We start from the raw sequence: 22321 nt of genomic DNA, 5'->3' as shown, positions 1-22321 counted from the left end.
GAAGTGGAGGAGAGGGGCATCAATCCCCTTATCTATTGCATGCTCTACCAGTTGAGCTACACCCCTGGTACGGACTGTTTTCATACGCTCAAAATTACAAGAAATTTGTTAAGGTTCAACGAATTTGTTCAATAGGATCGACAAGATCTGGCCAGCAAGGGCAGCTTTCAAGTTTATAATGTTAGAACAAATGATCATATTTCTTGCAGTAAGGAATATTTGACCATTAAAGGCTAGGGTTTCGCAGCCATGGAAGCGCTTGGTCAAGAAGGAGGAGCAGCTGCGCAACAAGGAAGAGCAGCTGCGCAACAAGGAGGAGCAGCTGCGCGACAAGGAGGAGCAGCTGCGCAAGGAGAAGGAGCAGCTACTGAAGTCGAAGGGTAAGCCTATTGTTTGTCTTTCCTTTTTAGATCTCTTGGTCCCTTTTTGGGTCCCCAGGCGCGTTTCTTTTGCAAATTTTTGACTTGTTTCTTGCAGAACCAGTCAGAGCGACTGTGGCAAATATAGAGAGTCTCTTGGATAGGTTTTGGCATGAGTTGCGCAAGCCAAACCTTGAATATCCCAAGGCGGATGCGTTTCTGGCGGATTTCCCAACGTGTAAAGTCCCACTGCCAAAAGATCCTACAGATGAATGCCCCCGCCTCTTGTGGCATGCACTAGACCAGCCTTTCGAAGCATCCAAGCGTATCCTGGAGGGAACCTCCAAAGCGCAGCCGACCCTCACCGTTCTCTTCAACGTGCGGGGATCAGGGAAGACCAGGACATTGTATGAGATCGCTGTAGCGCAGCGTGGGCTCTTCTTTGTGGGGATCTCCGACACTGGTATTGGAGCTGAAGGTTCAGGAGATCTCAAGTTAGTGGCATCAAAGTTGCTGGAGCTGTATCCAACTGGAGATATTCCAGAAGTTAGTGCTGCAGTCTGTCTCAAAGCTTTGCTCATTAGCAGGTTTTATTTGCTGGGGCAGCTGGAGAAAACGGGCTATTTGACAGGTCAAGCATGGCTCTTCAAGCAGGTTGCATTGCCTTCGCTCGAGTACTTGTACAACTTCAAAGATCCGTTCAAGGCGCTCACTGGTAGACTTTTAGACCTTATACGAACTAAAGACGATTTGAAACCCATTGAAGGTCAGTTCCAGGAGGTACTCGATCGTTTAATAGGGAGGGATCGTTTAATAGGGAAGTGGAATAGTCCAATCATATTTGACGAGTGCAAGATGATAAACCGCTGGTTGGAAAAGCGATTTTCTTCGATAACTCTTGGAAGTGGTACGAGATCGTTCCTAGATATTCTCGTGCCGGCGCTGATAAATAGTGGATTTCGACAATTCTACTATGCAGGCACCGGGGCTAGGATGCTTACTGTGGCACGGGATATCTCTGCCACTCTGAAGGGGAAAGCTTCTGTTGTTGTCTTTCATGGATTTGGTGGATTCATCACTGTTGAGGACTTCAAGCTCTATGCTGGCAAACTGCTCCAAAGTGTGGATGGTATTGATATGCAGAGGGTCTGTGATTTGTACAAAGGGAGGTACAGGTTCTTTGTCACAGCACTTGAGCATTTCATTGGGAGCAAGCGCCCCTTGGAGCAGGCAACAGAATTTCTGATCGACTTTTTTGAGAAGATATGCACCTCAAGTACAATCAGTCGTTCTCTGGGAGGTGTACCAAACACATCAGGATTGGAAGTCTACATGGATGAGACGGTTCTGAGGGATGTGGAGCTGTTTTTTGAAAGCACTCGGAATGCTGCAGCGCTCAAGGAGCTAGAGGTGATAGTGTATCACCAGATGTTTGGGTCCATATCCACTATACTCAACATCAACAATCCGTCTCTGAGCCTTGTGGAGTCCAGGTTAGCCTGGCTAAGCACGGAAAACAGTGTTGCGTTGGAGGACTTGGATAAGTTCTTTGCAAAGCAGGATAGAGACACTTGGATCAAACTTCAGGAACCTGCTGTCTTGCGAGCTCTTTTTCATTACTTTTGTAGTCGGCCAACAGGCTTCGGTGAGTTATTTCAGCAGCAGTTTAAAGCCAAGGGCCAAGGCAGCGATGCGACAGTGGGTCTTGAGTTTGAAAGGCTAGCTGAGGCATTGGACGGAAAGGCTCCTGTAGACTTCGTTTCTCGCTTTCTTCGGAATCGCAGTGTGGAACTGCGCAACAGCACTTTTGAAGTTCCCGCAATATATTTTGAGAAGGCAAAGGTGGTGAAAGCACGGGTTGCAACGGAAGTTGTGACAAAGATGTGCGGTAAAAGTCACACCCATGGCGCTGACTGTTATACACTTGAGAAGTATCTCCACGACGTTGAAAGGCAGGCTGACGCATTTCCAACGCTTCTCTGGACTGGTGATGGTGGCTGGGGTGGCTTTCGTCCAGACGCGTTGTTTTTTCTCACCAATGACTATGGGTCCAAGCGGCGGCTCATTCCTTGCTTATTACATATGAAATCCAAGACTGATGCGGCTACTCAGGGTGGAGTTTCAAGTGCTCTCGATTTGATGAAATGCAGGAAGAAAGAAGATGGAGGTTTGAACAGGCTTATAGATCTTGCTTCAGAAAATGGACTCCTGCAACTGGCAGTTTTGCCTCATACGGAGGAGGATCTGGAACAGTCTGGTTTCAACTATTTTACCAGTCAACTCCCTAGTGATGGGTGGTTTTCCCCACAGAAACGGCAAAAGGTTGAGGGGGCGAAACGGCAAGGAGTTGAGGGGGCGATACAGCCATTATGTGGAGTGATTGGTGGCAACAACGTGTCTTTGTATCTCAAAGAGTGGTTGACTGATTCGGTCTGGGTTCTTAAAGCAAATGTATAAAAATCTGAGAACCTGTAAGTTCCCATCGTGTCATGCTTAGCACAAGGAATACGAGAAAGAAATAGTTTCTCCCAGGATTGTCAAAAATCAATAACTTACATTAGTGAACTTGATCGCTGCTCCTTCGAGAAGGCTTCTCTCTCTGATGAAGAACATGAATTGAGCTACCAAATCCACTTCTCACCCCTGACTTGTTTCAGTGCCGCCACCCTCGAGTTCTCTCTAGCGATGGCTTCTTCCTTTCTAGAAAATCTATCCTTCAATTCCGCCAGAGCCTTCTCTCCCGCCTTCTCAGCCTCTACTCTCACACTCTCAGCATCGATCACTACATTCTCTAACGAGTTCCTGCCACTAGAAAACCACCCCCTTGTACTGTGAATGTAGCGCTTGCTGCTAGCCCTGTGCTCTAGAGATCCATCCCTGACTCTCTCTATCATCGTTATCCCGGCCGGAGCTTTCCCAAAGAGATGGAATCCATCGTCTTCTTCCTGGGATGGAGCAGCCACTGGAGCAGGATCTGGCTCCTCCTCCACGCGGGTAATCTCCAGTGTCAATTTCTGGTGCTGATCTTGGAGGCGAACCTGGTAGAGCTTGAGGTGATGATCGTTCCTTCTTCTACCTCGCGCTCGATTCTAGGCCTAGCAGTGGGTGGACTATAATCCACGACGCAGCTGCGCAGCTCCTCTTCCTCTTCCTCTTCGGTCGATTGTTGCATCGATCGCTTCTCATCTCCAGAACCCTAGGAAGAATGACCATCTAGACGAGCTAGCTCCGCTCCAATGGAAATATTTCGAGGGTTTTTGGTGTTTGAAAGTGTCGTGGCTGCTGTCGACCCTTCCCGACTGCGGAGCTTCTTCTGCCAGGGCAGGCACTGGATTCGCTACCGCGGCACCGGCGACGAGACAATCCCAGGTTTTCTAGCTCCTCGAGTTCCAAGGGAAGCCTCAAGGAAAGAATGATAGCCTCCAGCTCTATGGACAGATCGAGAAGTATGCTGGTGAAAGAATTTCGATGAATTGCCTCGTTTTCATGCTTGTTCTTCTTTCTTTCCAGGGTTTTTGTTGATTCTGCGATGAAAGCACAAGGAACTCTTGGACGCTGGCAAGAAATCCAAGTAAGCTCTATCTGTGTTTTTTTCTTTCGCGGAGAGAGCACTGGTGATTTTGTTTTCCTTCTCCAGGGAGCCTGTATTCTAAGACCGAGCAAAGGAGATCAGTTGTCCATTTTGTGGGTGGTGTTTTCGCTGGAGCTGCTCCACAGATCACGTATCGCTTAACGCCTTGGAGAGAGGTGAGAGTTTCGTATTGTATAAATTGATTTTACCTCTCTTCCACTAACGAGTTTTCTTAAGGGAATAAGATTAGGTATTTAAACTTTGTGGAGAACAAAAATCTATTAAATAGTTTGAAAGATTTGTATTAAATTATGTGAATCATCAACATATTTGCATGTTATAGTAGAATTTTGTTGCAGAATTTGCCATGTAAATTTTATGGCATCTTGGATAAACCAGTGCTGTGCGACAATGAATGGCTCCTCAGTTCATCACGCCATATCTGTTTCCAATTTTCTTCATCCATTGATAGCTGGTTTAGTGTATTTTCTTTATCTCTTAGGACATGATCCTGGCATCACGTTTGACTTGAACCCTTACAAAACTCAAGGCCCTATGCTTGCATTTCTCTGGCTTGTTGGTACGTTAGATTTGCAAGAAGTGGTATTACATCTGCAAGCAGGCTTTGGTCAGGAAAGCAGGGAGGGGGAATTTCCTGAGCTATGATCGATGGCTGTCAGCCCTATTGACGAGGTACACTTTAACTTGTTTGTGGCATTCAGCTGAATCCTGCTACCGTCTTTTCGTGTTTTGTGTTTTGGTTCCCACAAAAGATCATCTTCGAGCACTTCAGAAGAAAATCTCCGTGCTTGTAAGACTTGGCGAAATCATGGCTACACGACTTTTGCTGGGTGACAATTGGGTATGATATCCTTGTTTCTTCACAGTTTTGGTCCTGCATTTTCTAGACTGACCACTGGCAGGTTTTAGAAGCGTAAAGCAGGGAATGTGGCCAAGGATGGCAGTTTGGTGGCCAAACGCCATGGCAGAAAACGTCGAAAGGAAAGGGAAAAACTAGTGTGGGCAGCCAAAAGGACAATATAACTGCCACTTGGTGTGCCAACGGCCGAAAAAACACGCAAAGGCTTCGATGCTCTGGTACTGTCCCCGTGAATTCTCTTGCATTTTGGTGGTCGAGCTAGACCATTTGATCCATTTCCTTCGCAGTGCTCCCGCTAAACTTCTTCGGTGTCAAGAACTATGTCCGCTCCAGGCAGTGCTTTCCAAGGATTCCAGCGCCATCCTCCCGCTGGCCAAGCCACCGAGAAGGTGAAGTTCACAGTCTCAGTTCATGGGCATCAGTGGAGTTCCGCGCGTCACGTTCACGAGACACTGCAGGAGTTTGCGAGGGTGATCGAGGTATAAGTTTTGTTGTCTCTTTCCGCGTGCTGATGGCGATGATGGTGAAGACTTGCGCAGAGAAACGCGAGGCGGCTGGAGTTCATCGCGCGAGGCGAGAGCATCCAGAGGTTGCAGCTGGTGCGGCCGGATGGCTCCGAACCCGAGGAGCTCGACGTGGACGCAACGCTGGAAGACGTTCTCATATGCATGGGGGAGAAGCAACTGGTAGCGATGATCACCTCCGGCGGCGTCACAGCGAAAGAGGATGGAGGTGACGAAGGCCCGGCTTCCATCAGCGCTCCACAAGAGGCCCCGAGAACAAAGACGTTCTTTCCAAAGAACGAAACTCCAACGAGTTACAGCATGACTCCCACCTCCGCGGACGAATCCACGCCGGGCTGCTCGAAGGCGTCACCACCGAGCTTCGGCGGACTCCCGCTCAGAGGTTTGAAGATATCGATTCCATGCTGCGACTAAAGTCCCGACGATGCAGACTGCAGGCAAGCGAAACCAAATGGCAACTATGCTCCGGGTGGCGGCGGCGGCAGTGGATTTTCTGGGATGATGAACAACAATCCGGTAACGCCATCGCCGGCCGAGCTCGCTCAGTTTCTCGTGAGAAGTTCCTCGGCGAGCAGGCCCAGCTCAAATGCACCGCTGCTTCCAAACGCTCCAGCAGCAGCATTTAGGCCGTTTCCAGCGAACGCTCCCGCACCGAATATCGCGTTGCTCGCTCAGTTTCTCGCAGCTCAGCTCCGGGCTTTCACGCCAGCGCAAAACTCTCAGCAACAGCAGCAACCTTTCGAGGCTTTCCCACCGCTCGGCAAGCCAGCCGCGAACGACCTCGCTGCGAGTTCCTTGCAGCAGCGTGCGGGACCGGCTCCAAAGCCCGGGGTTGCCAACGCGAAAGCCTCCAACAAGCAGCCCAAGACCGACGAGAAGGACGCGTCCTCGTCGTCGGCGAATGCGAGCAATCCTTCGCCTCAGTGCGCGGACACCAACGACGCGTCCAAGGGACGCTCGGAGCTCGTCTTCCTCGTCAACCGGCGGAGCAAAGTGGTAAGTAAAAGCAGTCGCGACTGTTTTCGTTCTTGTTTTCCATTGCTTGCAACAGCCGAGTAACTAACAGCCAGCAACGGTCGTTGTTATCCAGGGTGCTGGAACTCACCATCTCATACTCTCCGACTTGTCCGCGTACTTCCACCTTAGCATCGTCGACGCTGCCAAGAAACTGGGCGTGTCACAGACAACTCTGAAGAAAGCTTGCCGGAAGTTTGGATTGAAGCGATGGCCCGGTCGAAAGGTAGATCAGCTTGAGCTTGTTTTCGTTCGATGAGCTTGACTTGAGAGCTTGTGTTTCTATCAGGTGAGGAGCCTGGAGAGCACCATTCACGGTTTAGAGCACACCATCGCCGTGGGACAAGGTGCCGGCATGGAGGAACTCACAGAGGCTTACATGAGATCGGAAGTTCTCAAGCTCCAGCAGGAGATGGAGCAGCTTGTACACGGGATTCCGGCCGCTCAGGTTAATAGTTCTCCCCGGCCGAGCTTCTGCTCGCGCGCTAGCTAAACAGGTTGATTGTGTTAGCATGCAGCAGCATCTTCCAATGGTAAAGACTGCAGACCTGTACAAGAGACTCTACTCTCGAGGATGGCGATCAAAGCTCCACGGTCCGTGCGCGGGTCAGTGTGATCTCGACTTGAACGCAAGCTGCAAGGGAGGAGACATTGGCAAGAACAATGAGCAGCAGTCCAAAACCAACCAGGAGAGAATCAGCCCGAGAAACCATGCCGAAGACCACCGCAAAATGGAAGATCGTCTCCCAACACCGGTCGGACTAGAAGATCTCGAAGATCAACCTCGGGAGCCAACGCCCAAGAGGCCGAAAGTGGAGGAAGTGAAAGTCGGGCTCTAAAACTTACTGAAATATTTTAAATCAACGATACATATCTTTTATATACAAAATTGTAATTCGATGAAAAGTAAATTTAAAATATTTGCTTCCTCAAAAATCCTTGCCTTTAATTTCTATTTTCTTCTTCTTCGGTTTTGTTTTATTATTTCTTACTATTTTTATTCTTGCTGTCCGGAATTGAACCCTAAACCTGTGAGCCGTTAGAATATTTTAGATCTCGTCAAAGATGCGTTGACTTAGACACGTCACAAAGGAATATCCCGGCCGTGCTCGCGCCAGCATACAAATACAATGCACTTGGTTTCGTGATCGTGGTTCTTGGCTTCGCGGCTTCACAGCTTCACGGCTATGGCTTCCTCGCCTTTCTCCACCAAAGCTTCGACATTTCCTCACGATGTGGTGGCGTTCGTCGTGGAGAGGATGCCCGCATTCTTGGGCTGGAAGAATCTCTTGCTATCCAAGACCGTGTGCAAGGCGCTGATGAGCTCCGATGTGCTGCGCGACAAGCGCATTCTTGGGATCCTCTGCGGCGCCAGCGATCCACACAAGATCCTCGTCACCTTCGCGCACGGATCGTCCAGGCTGCGCCTGCTCAACGCCTCCGCCAAGATCAAGCCAGGCTCCATCCACCTCGCGAGCTACGGCGACGCCACCGTGCGCACTGTCCATGCCTCTCCGACCATCGACAACTTCGTGGCGATATCTCGATCCGGTTCGATCTTGGTGGACAGCTTTCCTGGCCCCCAGCCACTCGCCCTCTTCTCCCCGACGCAGGGATCGGCCGTCCTCTTGCCAGCGCTCAACGCGCAGTGTGCCCATGCCGTGCTCCTCCACTGCAAGGACGGCGGCGAGAGCGTGGCGGCAATCTCCTGGATCGCCCCCGATCGCATCGCCGTGTTCACGATCCCCGCGGCCAAGCCCCAAGCATCCGACGCTCCCTCGAGCTGGGAATGGGAGAGGAAGCCCTGCGCCGGCGCTCTCTCTCGGGCCGAGCAGTACCAGGCGCATGCCATCGGCGGGGACAAGATCGTCTTCATCGCAAACGCGGCGTCCCCGGCAGCGAAAATGTTCCTTCTCGACCTCTCCACGCTGATCGTGAGCGGCATCCAAGCGCCCGACCATCGCCAGGGATGTTTCGGCGTGTCCGAGTCGAGCGCCATCTTTTGCTGCCCCGCGGAAGAGTCCATCCAGGTTTTCGAGCTCCATGGCCGCGGAGAGTGGATCGCTGCGCATCGCATCCAGTGGCCCATCCGAGCGTGGAAGTCGAGCGCGCAAAAGGTGATCACACTGACCAACGTTTCTAAGCTTTTCTTCGTGCTGTGTGAAGGATTTCTCTACGCTTTCTATGCGGAGAAGGAGGTCTACTGCCTGGACGTGAGCACCGGAAGAGAAGGCCAGATCCGGCTGGGCAAAGGAGTCACCGCATGCCGTCCGGCGCTTGGTTGGGGGAAAGGCCTGGGCTTCGTGCTGCCCAAGACATAGCTCGCTCCCTCTCAACAGCGTAGTAAGCTTGAATACAATGAGAAAAGGAAAGCTTAGCTCACTTTTGTCGCTGTTTCTTCCACTGCCGGTAATCTTCATTCAGCTCTTCCATGTCTCTCAAGCTTCTTTTCTTGCCGGGGAGCTTCTTCACAGCTGCGATCTTCTTCTTGTCTTGTTTGGAACATTTCTCGGGCTTGGAACGTTTGCGAGGAGCAGCTTTTAGCTCCCTTTGCCTCTGCTTCTCCCGCGATTTGTCACTGAACGGATAAAAGACCGATGAGTAGGCGAAGAGAAAGTCGAGGAACACGTACCGGTACTTGATAGCACTGAAATCTATCCCCTCGACGGGGACAAAATGTTGCGACGTGAAAATGCCTCGCTTTAGCTCTGGCATCGAAGGTAGCTGCAAGAGACCAAAGCCCATGGCAATCTTGCCAAGCTGCAGTTTCTTCCACCTAAACATCGAAAGATCAAAACACGACGGAACTTAACGACCGCTACGTACTGGAAAATGTAGTTACAGTGGTGCTCCTTGTACGCTCGAAAATACGATACGAATGCTTTCAGTCCCTTCTCCATTACATCTCGATCACTTTCAGCGGCTGCACGCAACTGCGATGAACACCAGAAAGTCAGGCAATGGCATTTTCAAACAGCACACAAACCATTGGAATGATATCCATCGCCTCCGGCTTGTTTCTCTCTTCGACGGGAACGTTCCTTATGCGCAGAAACTCCACATACGTATCCTCCTGTAAGGACACTCAAAGCAGCCCTTAGACGCTTTACATGGTTTCAAGTACCTTTGGAAGAAGGAACACAACAGAATGGCCAACGCGTCCAATTCTTGCAGTACGCCCGACTCTATGAACAAACGTGTTTGGATCTTGAGGAGGATCATACTGGACAAGATGACTCAAATTACTGTGTTACGAAGCGAGCCTCAAAACTTTTATCACAAAGCGTTTACCTGCACAATCCAGTCGACACCAGGTATATCGAGTCCGCGAGCAGCGACATCAGTGCAGAAGAGCACACCCGATGGCATGTCGGTGAATCTTTGCAAGGCATTTTCACGGGATTTCTGCAATAGTTCATGGTAAAAACGGACATCAAACGCAAATAAATATCACCTGTTTCATTTTACCATGTAGCACCACGATCGACACATTCTTCATGATATCAACCTTCTGAAGGATGGTTCCCCAGTAATCCACGGAGGCGCAGGTCATAAAGTATCTGTCATAGTGTCATATTCTAAGCAACGTAAGCTTAACAGATAAAACCATGAGAAAGACGTACACAATAGTTTTCTTGGACTTGTGTTCAAGAAGGAATTGTGCTAACTGCGAGGACTTTTCATCAGCATCGCTGATGAGATACTGCGAGAAGTCGGAGTTAGTGCTCTCCTCATCGATAAAATACGCTTACCTGTACACTGAGTGTCGAAGGAGTCTGTTTTTTCGTTTGAAAGCTGTATTCCTGCCGGACACCAGCTTTCACCGCAAGTTCTTTTGTTTCCGTCGCAGAGAAAAGCCCGGTTATCCGTTGTCCAGGAAGCAGACTGATGATTTCCGAGACGCGACGATCGTGTCCCATCTCAAGCAGCCGGTCCGCTTCATCCAGAATCAAAACCTGCGTAGCTCAAACACTTTGGCACCAGGGGTCATCTCAGTTTTGAGTACCTTCAAGGAAGAAAAATCCAAGTGAGAAGAACACCGCTGCATGATGTCCAGCAGGCGGCCAGGAGTGCCAACCAAAACTTTTGCTCGGGGGCAATTCTCGATGCTGGAAACATCTAAAGAGACGTCGGCACCACCAACAAGCAGCACAGGATCAAACTCGTTTAGGCCTGCAAAGAAGGGCCGCGACACATCAAAGATCTGAGACGCCAATTCTCTGGTCGGTGCCACAACAATCGCTCCAACCTTCACACAAGTTACAAACCATGAGGAAGAAAAGCAAAGAGTTCTAACGCAAGGAAAAGAGAACAAGATGGAAGCAACCACAATGAACAGATAAACACGAGAAAAATGAGAAAAAGAAGAAGAGCTACGTAGAACACACACACAAAAGTATACTAACCTGTCCTGGATGGAAGGAAGCCGAGTGCTTGCGAAGGATCTCAACGATGGGGACGACAAACGCAAGCGTCTTACCGGAGCCCGTGACGGCGCAAACGAGCGCGTCTTGGCCGCGGCAGAGCTGCGGGATAATGCGCTCCTGAACTGGCGTGAGATCGTAGAAGCCATTGCCGCGCAGCACAGCCAGCGTCTCGGCGCTGAGCGCCAGATCCTCGAACCTCATAGCTAGGGTTTATCCTGCCCTAAATTGCCGATTTGGCGCCATTTTCAAATTTAAAAGCAGTGACCAAAAATATGCTAGCATACTCCAGAATATTCGAAATACAGAATTTTATTTGTGGCAAACATCACGAATCTGTGCCTGTAGCCACTGGGCTATCATTGTCATCGTCAAGACGAGACGCTGCGTGATCATCAATGTATTCCTTGGTTTGCATCTCGATCAACCTTGACACGAAAATTTCCAACTGGTTGAGCACAAGAAAACAAGCCGCTAGAGCGAAGATTTACCTGCTGATAGTTCGCTCCTTCGCGAATCCCAGCTCGTTATCCACGAGTAAATCCGCATCGTCGTTCCGAGCGGACCTTGACGACGTACGCTTCGGAGCGTCTGCGATTGTGACAATCCGCTCGAGCAGTTCTTTTGGAGGAGCCTCGGCGGAACAGACGAAACGAGCCTTGTTCTCGTACAAAACCTGGAGAGATATACTGAGTTTATCCGCAAAGGACGAACATCACGAACTTACGTCTATCAAGGTAACGAATCTATAAGCCGCGACCCGATTATGAGATCCAAATACTGGGACGCCCTCCAGAAAGAGAGTATGAAAATGGTCTGCAGTCACAGGTGATCGGATCTACAGAATCGACATGCTTAGTTCGGAAACACGTACTGAATAGACCGAAATAATCCGCTGCACCCAACGGCATCTCACAAAGTTCGTAGAATTGAAAATATGCGCATCCATTAGCGGAGATAGGAACCTGAGAAACAACCAAGCATATATCACGAAATGTAAGACGAAGAAGTCGTATCAAACCTTGAGCCTGCGTCCCATGACAACTTCAACAGTTGCTGGTGCAGTAAATTCGCCATTTGTTACAACGCGGAACTTTTCCTTGAGCATCTCAGACGCTCCTTCTCCAACAAAATAAAGCCCCTTCTCAACCTTGTCACAATGATACACAAATTCCCTTTCAGATAACTACTACTTAATAACACAAGAAAAAATACTCACTGCATTGAGTTTTCTGTAGTCTGTAGGGGATCCAACTTTATGGACCACGCAGCGCTCCTGAACAGGGAGTTTCACTCACTCACGCACTCAGAGAAAGTTGACTTACTTTTAGTGATGCAATGAACGGTAAAAACAAGTCCCTTTGCAAGCCCCGTTCATACAATTGGTCAGGAGCTCGATTAGAAGTGGATACCAGAACCTGAATAAAGTTTTCCATGATTAACCTTGCCGACAAAGAAACAAAAGACAGACTTACAATCCCTTTGCTCCAGAGATGTCCAAACAGCCTGTTGAGAATTAATGCGTCCGCAACGTCAGTGACCTGCGTGGCGAAAGCTTGATAAAGGCTGCCAGCAAAAAATAAAAAGCAAAAAGCTTGTGATATTGACTTACCATGAACTCGTCCACGCAAAGAATGACAGCCTCTTTCGAAAGCTCCTCAGCGAGCATCTCTAGTGGATCAGTCACACCTTTGAGTTTCTAGAAAATCATTTACTTCGACAGAAAATAAGGAGAAGGAAGCACTGAAAAATAGAAAACGTTGACTTACTTGCAAGCGACTGTGAACATTCAGCATGAAATCGTGGAAATGTAACCTCCTCTTTCTCCACGTCGAAGGCCTACACTTGTTGACCCATCACGTTAAACAAAACATGAAACCAAGAGAAAACTCACAGTTGCTCGTAAAACATATCCATTAGCATCGTCTTGCCGGTGCCAACGCCGCCATACAAATAGAGGCCTCTTACTGATGGCACGGATGGTTTTGGAGACAGCAACTCAGACCACCAGCTCTTGCTTCTGAAAAGAAAATGAGAGAAGACTGATTAGCTTGCTGGAAAATCAAGTGGTCTCTCTACCAAAAGTATTAAAACCTTCCGTGAGATTGTTCGGCACTCGTTCTATCAAGCCTACTCTCCGCAGCAGTGCTTTTGAGCAAGTCAAACAGAGCTTGCAGAGCTCGCAAGGCATCCTCCTACATGAATAAAATCAAACAGGCAAATGAATGGAAGGAAGAAAAAAAAAGCTTCCAAAGCGTACCTGATATTTATCTCCGGGGAGAAGGTGCCCAGAAGAAATTCTTCTCTCATACTCGACCAAAGGTCCCGCTCTCTCTAGCTCCAAACTTCTCGAATTTCCACTCTTTAGAGTTGGAGGCCTGGAAGCTGGATAGAATGTTTGAGCTTTAAAAGTTAAAAAGGAAAAACGAGAAATAGAGTTAATTACCAGGATGATTGTTCTTTGTGTCGATAGTAGAACTCGCCAATCTCCTTTGGAGGGTGAAAATCCTTTCACTGCCTTGACAATAAACCGGAGCGCTGGTCTCGAGAACTTCCCTAGAGAAAAAATCCCTTCTGGTAGCTGCCTGCGCAAGAGCTTTACACAATCTGCGCGATCCAGCCCTCATCGGAGTAAAGAATCTCTTCCCCTACGCCAGAATCACTCCCAAATCAATTAGCAGCGACAGGATCGGTCCAAAACACCCTGCCACCGCGACTAAACTAGTGCCCGCTCGACAATCCGGGCAAGATTATCCAAGAAATTCTTCCAGACGCGTGGAGAATGGAGATCGCTCCAAAGAACCCTGGCTTTTGCTATCAATGGCGCCTGCTAGAGACCTGTGACGCGATCTAGAATCTCGCCAGCTCCCATCCACGCCCAGTGTGACGAATCATGGAGCGCTCCGCCCTTCTTTCTCCAACACAAGGGGAAGAAAATAAAAATAAAGGAAGCCCCACTAGGCTTACCACCGTTCGATTATAAGCCCCGATCGGACGGTCATCGTTTGAAGTTTTCTCCTCCACTCTAGTGAGGGATCTTCCAGCTTAGATTTGCTCGAGAAAGCAAAGAAAAATGGAACTTTTTCCTCTTCAGTGGTGGTAATTTTCGCCTCTCAGGATCGTCCAGGATCTAAAAAGCTGGGAGGTTTAGATCGTGAAACGAAGAATCGAATGGATTCGCACCTATAAATTTGCTCGACGAGGACGATAAGAGCGACTTGGTGATTGAGGACCAGCGAGGATAGCCGGAGTGTCACATTTGCGCGAGTTTTGACGCGAGAGCCGTGTCCGTATGGTCCACCAATACAGAAAAGTAGCGATGAGCTGCACTGCTTTGACATTGATCCCAAGAACAAAGAATGGAAAACTCGAAGACCCACAAAAAAAGAAGTTGGAGAAAAGCAAAGCTTACGTTGTTTGCTGCATCAGCGATTAAGTCTGCGAGCTCGAGCGAAGTTACGTCTCGACCACTTTCATCCAGCACTGCAACCTGGGGATTTTTCTCGCGCAAACCTTCAAACGGAGAAAACCAAAACTTTTCTCGTACCCAGTCGCTGGTTGAGATGTTTCGCATGGCATTCTCGCTCTCGGCCTCGATCTGGACCTTTGGATCGCTGCAAGGGAATGAAAAAGATCCGGAAAACTTGGAGAGAATGTCAAGACTTGCCTGGAGTTTTTTGGATTTGGTCGGACTTGCACTACTTGGAAGCCACAGTATCGCTGAATCTTCCGACTATATCCATCCAGAAGCATTTGGACGCCAGGGTCTGGGGATTTCCCCACGGTCAGGACCTTAATCTTGGCAGGCCTCTAGAGAAAAATTCGAGTAAGCAAAAGAACGTCCAAGCAACGAGAAATGGAAGTACCACTGAGCGAGCACTAGCACAAGAGACGCTCCACCATGACGAAGTTCTCAAACTCGACATGAGCCCTAAGCCATAATGCAACAACTTGTAGAAATGATTATCCTTAACCAATTTGTTTAAGATATTTCAGGAACTTACAAAACACTTGCTATATATATTGAACTCGATGGATCTTGAAGTTTTATCCAAGAAACATTTCCGTTTAGATCTAAAGTGTCCTGAAAGATGGGCGATAAATCACTCCCTTAGTTGTGCCAACTCCGCCCCATCGCCCTGTGCTCAAGTTGTAAACACAGACAAGGTTTGTCTGTGAAAAGGTGACGAGATTGCCCTCTGCGTGGGTAGAACAACAGTAAGGGATGTTATGATGGACCCGCCCAGCTTGATCACAAATGGCTTTATAGAGCACTGCTGAGACTGTAACCAAGCCACCCTTGTCATCAACCTTCCACACGCCATAGCCATCAACTCCACCAAAATGGTCGCGGAAGCCTCCCGCGTTCACCCAGCCGCTTGCAAAGTATCGCTGCCCATTGTGCTCCCACAGCCTCGCCGCGCAGCAACCGGGACGTGGCAAAACACAACGCAGGATCTCTTCATCTTGTTCAACCCTGCCTTCCAGGCCTGTTGTAATCCTCAGGCTGCGCACAACTTCTCCCGTTATCCATGTGGTGCGGCCAAAGTCGTACAATCCCAGGATACTAAGGTCATAGAAGAAGTCGTCCATGTCTGGAAAGCTGGCCTCTCCACAATCTCCATTCCACTGCTCCCTCATCTTAATGTAGGTTGGCGAGAGCGGGAGCTTGGGGAGAGAAGACCACGCTCGTTTTGCCGAGTCGTAGATGTAGCACCAGTGGCCTGAACTGTCGGGGTCGGTAAAGTGCAGGCCGACTTTGAAGCCAACTTTGTCAACAAACATGGAGGCACTGATCACTCCCACAAAAGGCCTTCTTTCTACGTCCCCTGAATGGAGCTCTGGTAGTGCGCTCCACTCTTGGGTTACTGGATTGGCCACCAACAGGTGAAACACATCTTTAGAGAGATCATAGCTCGTGTCGATGCATACCAAGCCACCTGCAGAAGCAATGACATGACCGCCCTGTGGAGGTCTTGCAAACTTCTCAATATGGTTCGCCTGTAATGGATCCCGGGCGCAGAGCTTGCCATCCAAGGAAGTGGTCATAACGCGCAAAGATTCCTTTTCTCCACTATTTTGACACCACCGACGGCGAAAGGATGGATTGCTGATGATGGATTTCCATGACTTGCAGACCACAGAGAACCGACACAGTGTGGCCAAGTCCAGAAAGGTAAGAACCGCCTCCAAAATGTCGTCTTGACCGAGTAGCTCCGACAGCGTTTTTCTTCTCTTCATGCTTTTAGGTCTTTCCCTTTGTTACCAAGGTTATAAATGACCAAAAAGGATCACAAACGCGGATTTTTACAAAATTATGTCCGACAAATTCCAGTCACACTTGCTGTTACGAACGCACTTTCTGAACTCCAATGCGATCCAGATCCACGTGCTTAGTAGCGAAACAGTTTGATCTTCGTGGATTCTTAAGCTTTTATAGGGCAAATGAAGGCTTAAGCCGAAAACTATCAAGCCAACCTCCAGAAAAAACACTCTTCATTTCTTCTTTTCTTCGTCTGATTCTTTGTCTGAAAATCAGACGAATCCAATAATGAAGACGAAGAAAATTGATCTTTCTCTGCTTGAATTTTTTGAGCTCTTACAAACACGCGGTAAGCGGTAAGTTGATCGCCATGGATCCTGTCACTAGCGAAATTTTTGCCGCGCTTGAATCAGGAATGGCTGATGGTTCTACACATTGGCTACAAGAAGAGGTGACTGAGCCATTCGATAGAAAGATTGCCACTCACAACTCCAGATAAATTATACTAATATGAAACTTTTAAATCTAACGGGCACTCCGTCCCAACGCCTGGACGAGAAGCTGAACAATGCCCAGGATGACCACGCAGGACGAGACTGTAACCAAGCCACCTTTGTCATCAACTTTCCACACGCCATAGCCATCGACTACGCAGAGCTCGTTGTAGCCTGGCATAGGATCTTTCCACCTTGTTCGACATTGTCTCCCATGCCCTTTGTACGCACTACTTCCCCGGTGATCACTAAGGTCATACAATCCCGGATACTAAGGTCATAGAAATAGTCATCACTCCGAGACCGAGCAAGCCAACTTTAAAGCAGGCCGACTTCAACAGCATGTTAAAGTCGATCACATACTCGACCTTCTTCCAGATGGAGCGGTGGTAGTTGGCTCCACTCTTGGGTCACTGGATTGCTCACCATCAGGTGAATCACAGAGGAGTTGAGGCCCCTATGGATGCATACGAGGCCACTTGCAGAAGCAACTACTACAGCTTTCGAAGGTAATGCAAACTTCCCAGTGTACTTCGCCTGTAATGGATCCCAGGCATGGCAGTGCTGGCCATGGAAGGAGGCAGTAATGACACGCAAACATTCCTTGCCGATAGCCACTGTTTTGGCACCAGGGCCATTCCACGATCATTGGTGCTTTTTGTGAGCACTTACTTCTAACCCAAGACAAAAAGAATTAAAATCTACTGTGGTTAGTATAATGCTTGGTGTCGTAAAAAGCACCAACCATGAGGGAGGATTGCTGATGGAGTTTCATGATTTGCAAAGAGCACCTACATAGAGTGGCCAAGTCCACTAAGCTAAGAACCGGCTCTTTTCTGCTCAGCCTGCTGGGAAATTTGAAGAGGTTCCCCTCAACTTAGTCCATTTCCATATACGTGCTGCCGATGGATTAAGGCTTGAGAAGTACACCGAGGGGCAGGCGCGAGAGATTGATGCGATCCCATGATCAGCTCGAGCAGCAAAGATCACCGCAACGTGGCAGGCCTGGAACTCGGCCACAAAAGCTCCGTGCCATGGATGTTGCTAGTGATTGGCAAACTGATACAACTGAAGGATAACCACAATGGTATGTCAGTCAGGAAAATGTGTGTTACCATTTTCCATGCTTGGTTCATCAACCTTGACACCAGGCGATGTCAAGAAAAAGATGATTAGTCACACTTTGTTACCATTGTTCCAAGTGAGAGATCCAAAACCTTTCCTCACTTTCAAGTTGAATTTAAACGATTTGGTCTATTCCGGGGGATACACAGGCACCAAGACACCGTTTGGATGTTCCACGCTCGCCATGTAGGTTGTGGCATTGTCTTCCACGTTATTTCTCGTTTTCCTCAGCGAGGAGATTGCAATGGAGGAATTGAGATCGCTGGACGCTATATTCTCCTCTATTGCACAACCAGTTTCTTCCGTGGATTGCGCCAGGAAGCCCGTGAATTCGGTTTCGTTGGCATCGTAAACAAGGACAGGGTGAGTTGCGGGCATTTGCATTGATCTGTGCCCGCCACCAAAGTTGAAGGGTAACCATCCTTTATAGGCTCCCCCAGGTTATCACTGGAATCTAGAAGATAAAATAAAGAAAATCTTATGGTTGTATCTGTGGTTACTATCTGTGGACTCCATTATGATGCAATTATTCCTGAGACATGGGGGCAAGCCATGGATGTTCCAGATACACTTGCATGGTTTGTGGCATTGTCTTGGAATGGGCTGTATGCAATGTAAAACCAAGAGAATTTTCTATGTAAAGGTTGTTAAATGTAATATCCGAAGTGATGGTATACCCCCATCACTGGTGCAGTGTAGTTAAGACGTTTGAGATGATTATGACGTTTCACAAGCACTGAAAAAGTTGGGCAATTAAATTCGTTTTTTTCGACCAGGAAGAGAGCCTTCATGTTGTCTAGCTATAATGCACTGTCGTTTTGTAATTTCATTCAGGTCGAGAGCAAGAGTGTCATGCGAAAGATCTCGAAAACTCCCATGTTTATTTCTCGCTGCTGTCCATGGCCACGGTACCTTTGAAACTTCCACCTATATCAAACCATTTAGGGACTACGAATTTCACATACTGTCTCTTTTTCCTAAAAACAAAGAAAAAATTCGTCAGTAAAAGCAAGCAGAAAGCTTACACAAGAGATACTCCACCATGATCAACTCAACATGAGCTATTTACAAACCTCAATCCATTATACAAGAGATACAATACCAACAAGAACTTCACGCTCCAGAAGCTCTGTGTTGAGAGTAACAAACAAAATGTGCGAAAGCACCGCCAGGATACACTGCAAAAACGCTGGGTCCAATCTTTTTGCGACAAATCGAGCACAATGTCTCGTTCGTGAGTCTGAATCGCCGTGCTCTACATTGAAGCAGCTCATGACGGACCTGGAAGCACGCGAATTAGAAAGAATACAAAGATAGCTTGGCTTTACAAAGACGTACTTCTATGTGATCGCTATACTCCACTCGCCCGATGACCGCTGCATTCCGGCTTCTTTCAGTGGATCTCCGCAACAGTGGTTCCAAAAACGAAAGAAGATCCTTACAACAGCAATGAAATCAGAATAAGAGTTTTTAAAAAAGGTGTAAACAAACATCACGGACCTTTAGCTTGGCATCGGACGGTAGCATCGATAGGACTTCGGTGCCGTGAAAGCGATCCCATCTGCTGCTCAGTAGATGAATGGCTTCTTCCAGCATAATTCCATCCTCCGTCCTCCCGTCGACACTTTCTTCAGTGTCGCTCTTATTGCTTTCGGTAGCACTTTCGTTGCCATTCGTAAAACTCAGTGCGTCTTCAATCTGAGTGACTTTGTGTCGAACGTGTCCCTTGTGTTTGTGCCTGTGTACTAGGCCAGCTCCATCAGCTCCATCAGCTCCATCAGCTCTTGATATATCGTATTTGAGACCACCAAGACTAGCAAGGGCTAGCTTAAGTTCTTTGAGGGACTTTTTGGGCCGAAGGTACATCTCCAGCAGCTTTGAGTACAATTCCGCTGCCTTGTGATCGACGGGTGCATTCAATATTGTCTGTGATGCTGTTTCAACGACACGATCAAAGACACGATCACAATACGCTAGCGCCTTTTCTTGATTATGAAGCTGCAAAAGATAATATTATGATCGAGAGATCAAAGCATAAAAAACGAATACCTCACCTTGTGCACATATATAGAAAGCGTAAGTTTGTGGTACTCCATTCGTCCCAGAAGTACTGCCTTTTCTTCGTAAAAACCCTCCCCCGGAAAACGGGGAAATATGTCTCGAGCATTATAAGCGGTGAAAGTTTCTAGAGCGGTCAATAATTTAGATTTTGAGTCGTCTGGCTTTCCTTCGAGGACATTGGACAAATACAGTAGTATCTGTGTAATAGAGTTTAGCAAAGATCTATAAGGAAAACCAAAAACCAAACTTACAAGCTCGTTCTGAAACTCTGCTGATAAAGAATCTGGATTGTGCTTCACCATTTCCTCAAGGTAAACAATCTGCAGATCAGGAGCGTGTGCCTTCAGCTTCAACAGCACATACTTTGGAGGTAGGGGAGGATTTGTAGACGTAAACAGCTTCATGGCCTGGTCCGGACTCAGCTTTAAAATTAGTGTTGACAATTCCATGATAAGTGTCTGATCCTGTCCCCCGAGAGGCTGCGAAACAAGATAACCATACTTGATAAGACATAGAGAAATAGGATAAAAGCTTACCTGCAAGTAATCCACAAGAGCCTCTGGGCCGTACGCATCCTTTGGAGGTGGAACTGGAAAGGACTCTGGGTTCTCGACCAAACGAGCCAGTAGTTGTAGAGCCTCTTTATGCATTTTGTTGAACTGATACAGTTCTAGGAGCTCCTTGTAAAAGCCTCCAGCAAGCATCATTTCTCGGCACGCATCTACGTCGCAGTAGTTTGAGCCTCGAAGAAGTTGAATTGCAACTGGAGACTGGTTTGTAAGCAACAACGCTTGGATAAGTGCTGTATCCAAGACGGCAGCACTCTTCCGTGGATCGTCTGGCTCCAGTCTCGTGGAAACATTATGCTGTGTAAGAAGCTGCAGCTTAGAAATAGCGCGTCAGAAATAATCAGATTGAGTACCTTGTGACCCGTTTCAGACAAAGCTGCCAGTGCCTCGTCCGTATCTTTCGCCTCGGCGTTAGCAATGACATCCCCTCGTTTATTCATCAAGAAGGTCGCCAAAGCCGCCAGAGAGATAGATGTTGAGACGGAGTTGCTATTATTTTCATCCACCTCTAGCTCCCCCGAGTTCTCCATGTCTTTGAACTCGTCAAATACGCAAAACTCCGGCAGCTTCACTGAAGGGAACAACGCGATGATTGACGGCAGACTCATGGATGATAGTGCGAAGTGCTGCAACGCTTCAACATATTGTCCGCGACTGAAAAGAAACTGGCCATACCTGCCCATAAACACTCGTCAGGCTGGACAAAGCTTTTTCAACACCTACCTTTTGTGTATGGCATCTTCTTTCGAAGCTCGCAGAGATGCATCCTCGGGAGGCATTAGCTTGCAAAGCGCCAATGCATCTTCAAAGTTGCCTGATGCCGCTAATTGCACTACCTAGTCCAGAGTGTAACGTAAGCGGAACGAACGTAAAAGACAGTAAGAAACAAACCTGGACACCAATGGCGACAGGGACAAGCTTGTAGACAGAGTTCTCGGACGCGGCCAGCAAACCGAAACTACTCGACTGTAGCAGCTGCTTGTCTTTGTGCGCTATCATTTGCACGACACTGTAAGGCTCCCTCAGCGTTCTTACCTGGGCCAATTCTGACGTCAGGAATTGAAGCTCTTAAACCATACAGACATACCTCTATAAATCTTGAAAGCCGAGCAAGGATATATGGTGGATGAACCATCACAGCTGAGGGCGATTCCGACCAGCTTAAAGCAGTTTGCGGGGTTACTTTCCCCGATTGATCTACGAATACTCCAATATTGTCCTGATCAAGTTGACATGAATGTGGATCAGTGGAGCTGATAGTAAACAAATGCACAAAAACCAGTACCTTGCCAAGTAGAAGCTCGCCACGAGGCAAGGAAACGACGAGCGGCGGGGCACTTCGACCGCAAGGAAAGATATCCGTGGACGCTCCAGTTGCCGCATTTACAAAAACATACTCGCGCTTCACACCAAGACAAACACAATCGCCACACCAGACCATGGACTTCACGACATCTGGAATGGAGATCTCTTTAACTTCCGTGAAATCCCTGCTTCCTGCAAAGGCAAAGAAGAAGAACAAGATCAAAAAGTTATCTAGGAACTCCAAAGCAAAGATTTTGAGAGAGAGCTTTACCATCGTGCCTGTAAATGAGAAGCTTCTTGTGCCTGGCAACGCACAGCAATCCTCTTCGCTCGTCCCAGCAGAAGAGATTGGCCCCTTTCGTCTTTGCAAGAAACGCTACAGGCTCGAAACCTGGCAGCGAATGGACGGCCACTGCCTCGGCGAGAGTGATGAGCATCCCGCCCCGCGATTTCACCAGATCCATCTGCGACACCGCCTTCTTGGCGAACCCCACGATCGTCCGCCGCAGCACACAGCTCCTGCTGCGCTCCGCGCCGAGATCCTCCTCGTCTTGTGACGAGTCCGGGAGCGAATAGATGCGCAGGCTCCCGTCGATGCAGCCGACATGGAGGAATTCACCTCTGGTGCTGGACTCCGTGACAATGGCGCTCTCGATCCTCGAGGGGCAATCCCTCACCACGCACACGTCGTCAAACGCATTGTGCACCATAAAGCCCTAGCCACTGAAGAAC

General features: G+C 48.4%; 6 protein-coding genes and 1 long non-coding RNA gene across 7 annotated transcripts; 3 read left to right on the top strand and 4 right to left on the bottom strand.

Moving 5' to 3' along the window:
- Positions 1-231: 231 nt before the first annotated feature.
- On the top strand, positions 232-2826 carry LOC9645273. The gene is made up of 2 exons (XM_024680749.1): positions 232-380; positions 478-2826. Exon 2 carries the CDS (start codon positions 1215-1217, stop codon positions 2814-2816), a length of 1602 nt encoding a protein of 533 aa, XP_024536517.1. The 5' UTR covers positions 232-380; positions 478-1214; the 3' UTR covers positions 2817-2826.
- Positions 2827-3761: 935 nt separating this feature from the next.
- LOC112348332 lies at positions 3762-4133 on the top strand. The gene is made up of 3 exons (XR_002993013.1): positions 3762-3805; positions 3870-3930; positions 3997-4133. It is a non-coding gene; the product is annotated as an uncharacterized LOC112348332 (long non-coding RNA).
- Positions 4134-5835: 1702 nt separating this feature from the next.
- On the top strand, positions 5836-6841 carry LOC9630378. Its single transcript, XM_002975680.2, has 3 exons — positions 5836-6330; positions 6425-6574; positions 6638-6841. Exons 1-3 carry the CDS (start codon positions 5836-5838, stop codon positions 6839-6841), a joined length of 849 nt encoding a protein of 282 aa, XP_002975726.2.
- A 1692-nt stretch (positions 6842-8533) lies between these two features.
- LOC9630377 (DEAD-box ATP-dependent RNA helicase 18) lies at positions 8534-11032 on the bottom strand. The gene is made up of 11 exons (XM_024680580.1): positions 10755-11032; positions 10355-10597; positions 10101-10304; positions 9972-10051; positions 9803-9908; positions 9640-9753; positions 9473-9571; positions 9335-9421; positions 9175-9281; positions 8981-9124; positions 8534-8926 (listed from the first exon to the last, which is right to left on the bottom strand). Exons 1-11 carry the CDS (start codon positions 10974-10976, stop codon positions 8728-8730), a joined length of 1605 nt encoding a protein of 534 aa, XP_024536348.1. The 5' UTR covers positions 10977-11032; the 3' UTR covers positions 8534-8727.
- Positions 11032-13700, bottom strand: LOC9630376 (AFG1-like ATPase). Its single transcript, XM_002975506.2, has 14 exons — positions 13219-13700; positions 13033-13157; positions 12867-12967; positions 12667-12792; positions 12542-12611; positions 12385-12471; positions 12248-12313; positions 12098-12190; positions 11992-12048; positions 11794-11922; positions 11647-11737; positions 11500-11588; positions 11264-11448; positions 11032-11200 (listed from the first exon to the last, which is right to left on the bottom strand). Exons 1-14 carry the CDS (start codon positions 13397-13399, stop codon positions 11101-11103), a joined length of 1500 nt encoding a protein of 499 aa, XP_002975552.2. The 5' UTR covers positions 13400-13700; the 3' UTR covers positions 11032-11100.
- An 11-nt stretch (positions 13701-13711) lies between these two features.
- On the bottom strand, positions 13712-14698 carry LOC9630375 (putative RNA methyltransferase At5g10620). The gene is made up of 6 exons (XM_024680581.1): positions 14639-14698; positions 14440-14582; positions 14320-14386; positions 14185-14262; positions 13956-14101; positions 13712-13902 (listed from the first exon to the last, which is right to left on the bottom strand). The coding sequence occupies exons 1-6, from the start codon at positions 14696-14698 to the stop codon at positions 13863-13865; spliced, it is 534 nt and encodes a 177-aa protein (XP_024536349.1). The 3' UTR covers positions 13712-13862.
- A 3999-nt stretch (positions 14699-18697) lies between these two features.
- LOC9630374 (vam6/Vps39-like protein) lies at positions 18698-22317 on the bottom strand. Its single transcript, XM_002975504.2, has 12 exons — positions 21861-22317; positions 21570-21781; positions 21372-21503; positions 21176-21319; positions 21008-21120; positions 20638-20959; positions 20252-20581; positions 19967-20194; positions 19709-19912; positions 19155-19652; positions 18993-19091; positions 18698-18935 (listed from the first exon to the last, which is right to left on the bottom strand). Exons 1-12 carry the CDS (start codon positions 22297-22299, stop codon positions 18768-18770), a joined length of 2889 nt encoding a protein of 962 aa, XP_002975550.1. The 5' UTR covers positions 22300-22317; the 3' UTR covers positions 18698-18767.
- Between the last annotated feature and the right edge of the window lie 4 nt (positions 22318-22321).

This window comes from Selaginella moellendorffii, unplaced genomic scaffold, assembly GCF_000143415.4.
Source record: "Selaginella moellendorffii unplaced genomic scaffold, v1.0 SELMOscaffold_28, whole genome shotgun sequence".
NCBI classification, from domain to species: domain Eukaryota; kingdom Viridiplantae; phylum Streptophyta; class Lycopodiopsida; order Selaginellales; family Selaginellaceae; genus Selaginella; species Selaginella moellendorffii.
This window is presented reverse-complemented; position numbering and strand designations above follow the sequence as displayed.

Excerpts from the sequence above, each read along its gene's own strand:
- LOC9645273 (XM_024680749.1), top strand. The coding sequence starts at position 1,215 with ATGATAAACCGCTGGTTGGAAAAGCGATTTTCTTCGATAACTCTTGGA.
- LOC9630375 (XM_024680581.1), bottom strand. The coding sequence starts at position 14,698 with ATGTCGAGTTTGAGAACTTCGTCATGGTGGAGCGTCTCTTGTGCTAGT. Across the intron at positions 14,263-14,319 it reads ACATCTCAACCAGCGACTGG|GTTGCAGTGCTGGATGAAAG; the intron begins GTACGAGAAAAG and ends AAAAATCCCCAG. Across the intron at positions 14,102-14,184 it reads TCGCTGATGCAGCAAACAAC|TGCAGCTCATCGCTACTTTT; the intron begins GTAAGCTTTGCT and ends ATGTCAAAGCAG.
- LOC9630374 (XM_002975504.2), bottom strand. The coding sequence starts at position 22,299 with ATGGTGCACAATGCGTTTGACGACGTGTGCGTGGTGAGGGATTGCCCC. Across the intron at positions 21,782-21,860 it reads TCTCATTTACAGGCACGATG|GAAGCAGGGATTTCACGGAA; the intron begins GTAAAGCTCTCT and ends TTGCCTTTGCAG. Across the intron at positions 21,504-21,569 it reads GCGAGCTTCTACTTGGCAAG|GACAATATTGGAGTATTCGT; the intron begins GTACTGGTTTTT and ends CAACTTGATCAG.
- LOC9630377 (XM_024680580.1), bottom strand. The coding sequence starts at position 10,976 with ATGAGGTTCGAGGATCTGGCGCTCAGCGCCGAGACGCTGGCTGTGCTG. Across the intron at positions 9,909-9,971 it reads AAGTCCAAGAAAACTATTGT|ATACTTTATGACCTGCGCCT; the intron begins GTACGTCTTTCT and ends ACACTATGACAG. Across the intron at positions 9,422-9,472 it reads TTGTGTTCCTTCTTCCAAAG|GAGGATACGTATGTGGAGTT; the intron begins GTACTTGAAACC and ends GTGTCCTTACAG.
- LOC9630376 (XM_002975506.2), bottom strand. The coding sequence starts at position 13,399 with ATGAGGGCTGGATCGCGCAGATTGTGTAAAGCTCTTGCGCAGGCAGCT. Across the intron at positions 12,472-12,541 it reads ATGTTCACAGTCGCTTGCAA|AAACTCAAAGGTGTGACTGA; the intron begins GTAAGTCAACGT and ends ATGATTTTCTAG. Across the intron at positions 11,923-11,991 it reads ACTACAGAAAACTCAATGCA|GTTGAGAAGGGGCTTTATTT; the intron begins GTGAGTATTTTT and ends CATTGTGACAAG.
- LOC9630378 (XM_002975680.2), top strand. The coding sequence starts at position 5,836 with ATGAACAACAATCCGGTAACGCCATCGCCGGCCGAGCTCGCTCAGTTT. Across the intron at positions 6,331-6,424 it reads TCAACCGGCGGAGCAAAGTG|GGTGCTGGAACTCACCATCT; the intron begins GTAAGTAAAAGC and ends GTTGTTATCCAG. Across the intron at positions 6,575-6,637 it reads AGCGATGGCCCGGTCGAAAG|GTGAGGAGCCTGGAGAGCAC; the intron begins GTAGATCAGCTT and ends TGTTTCTATCAG.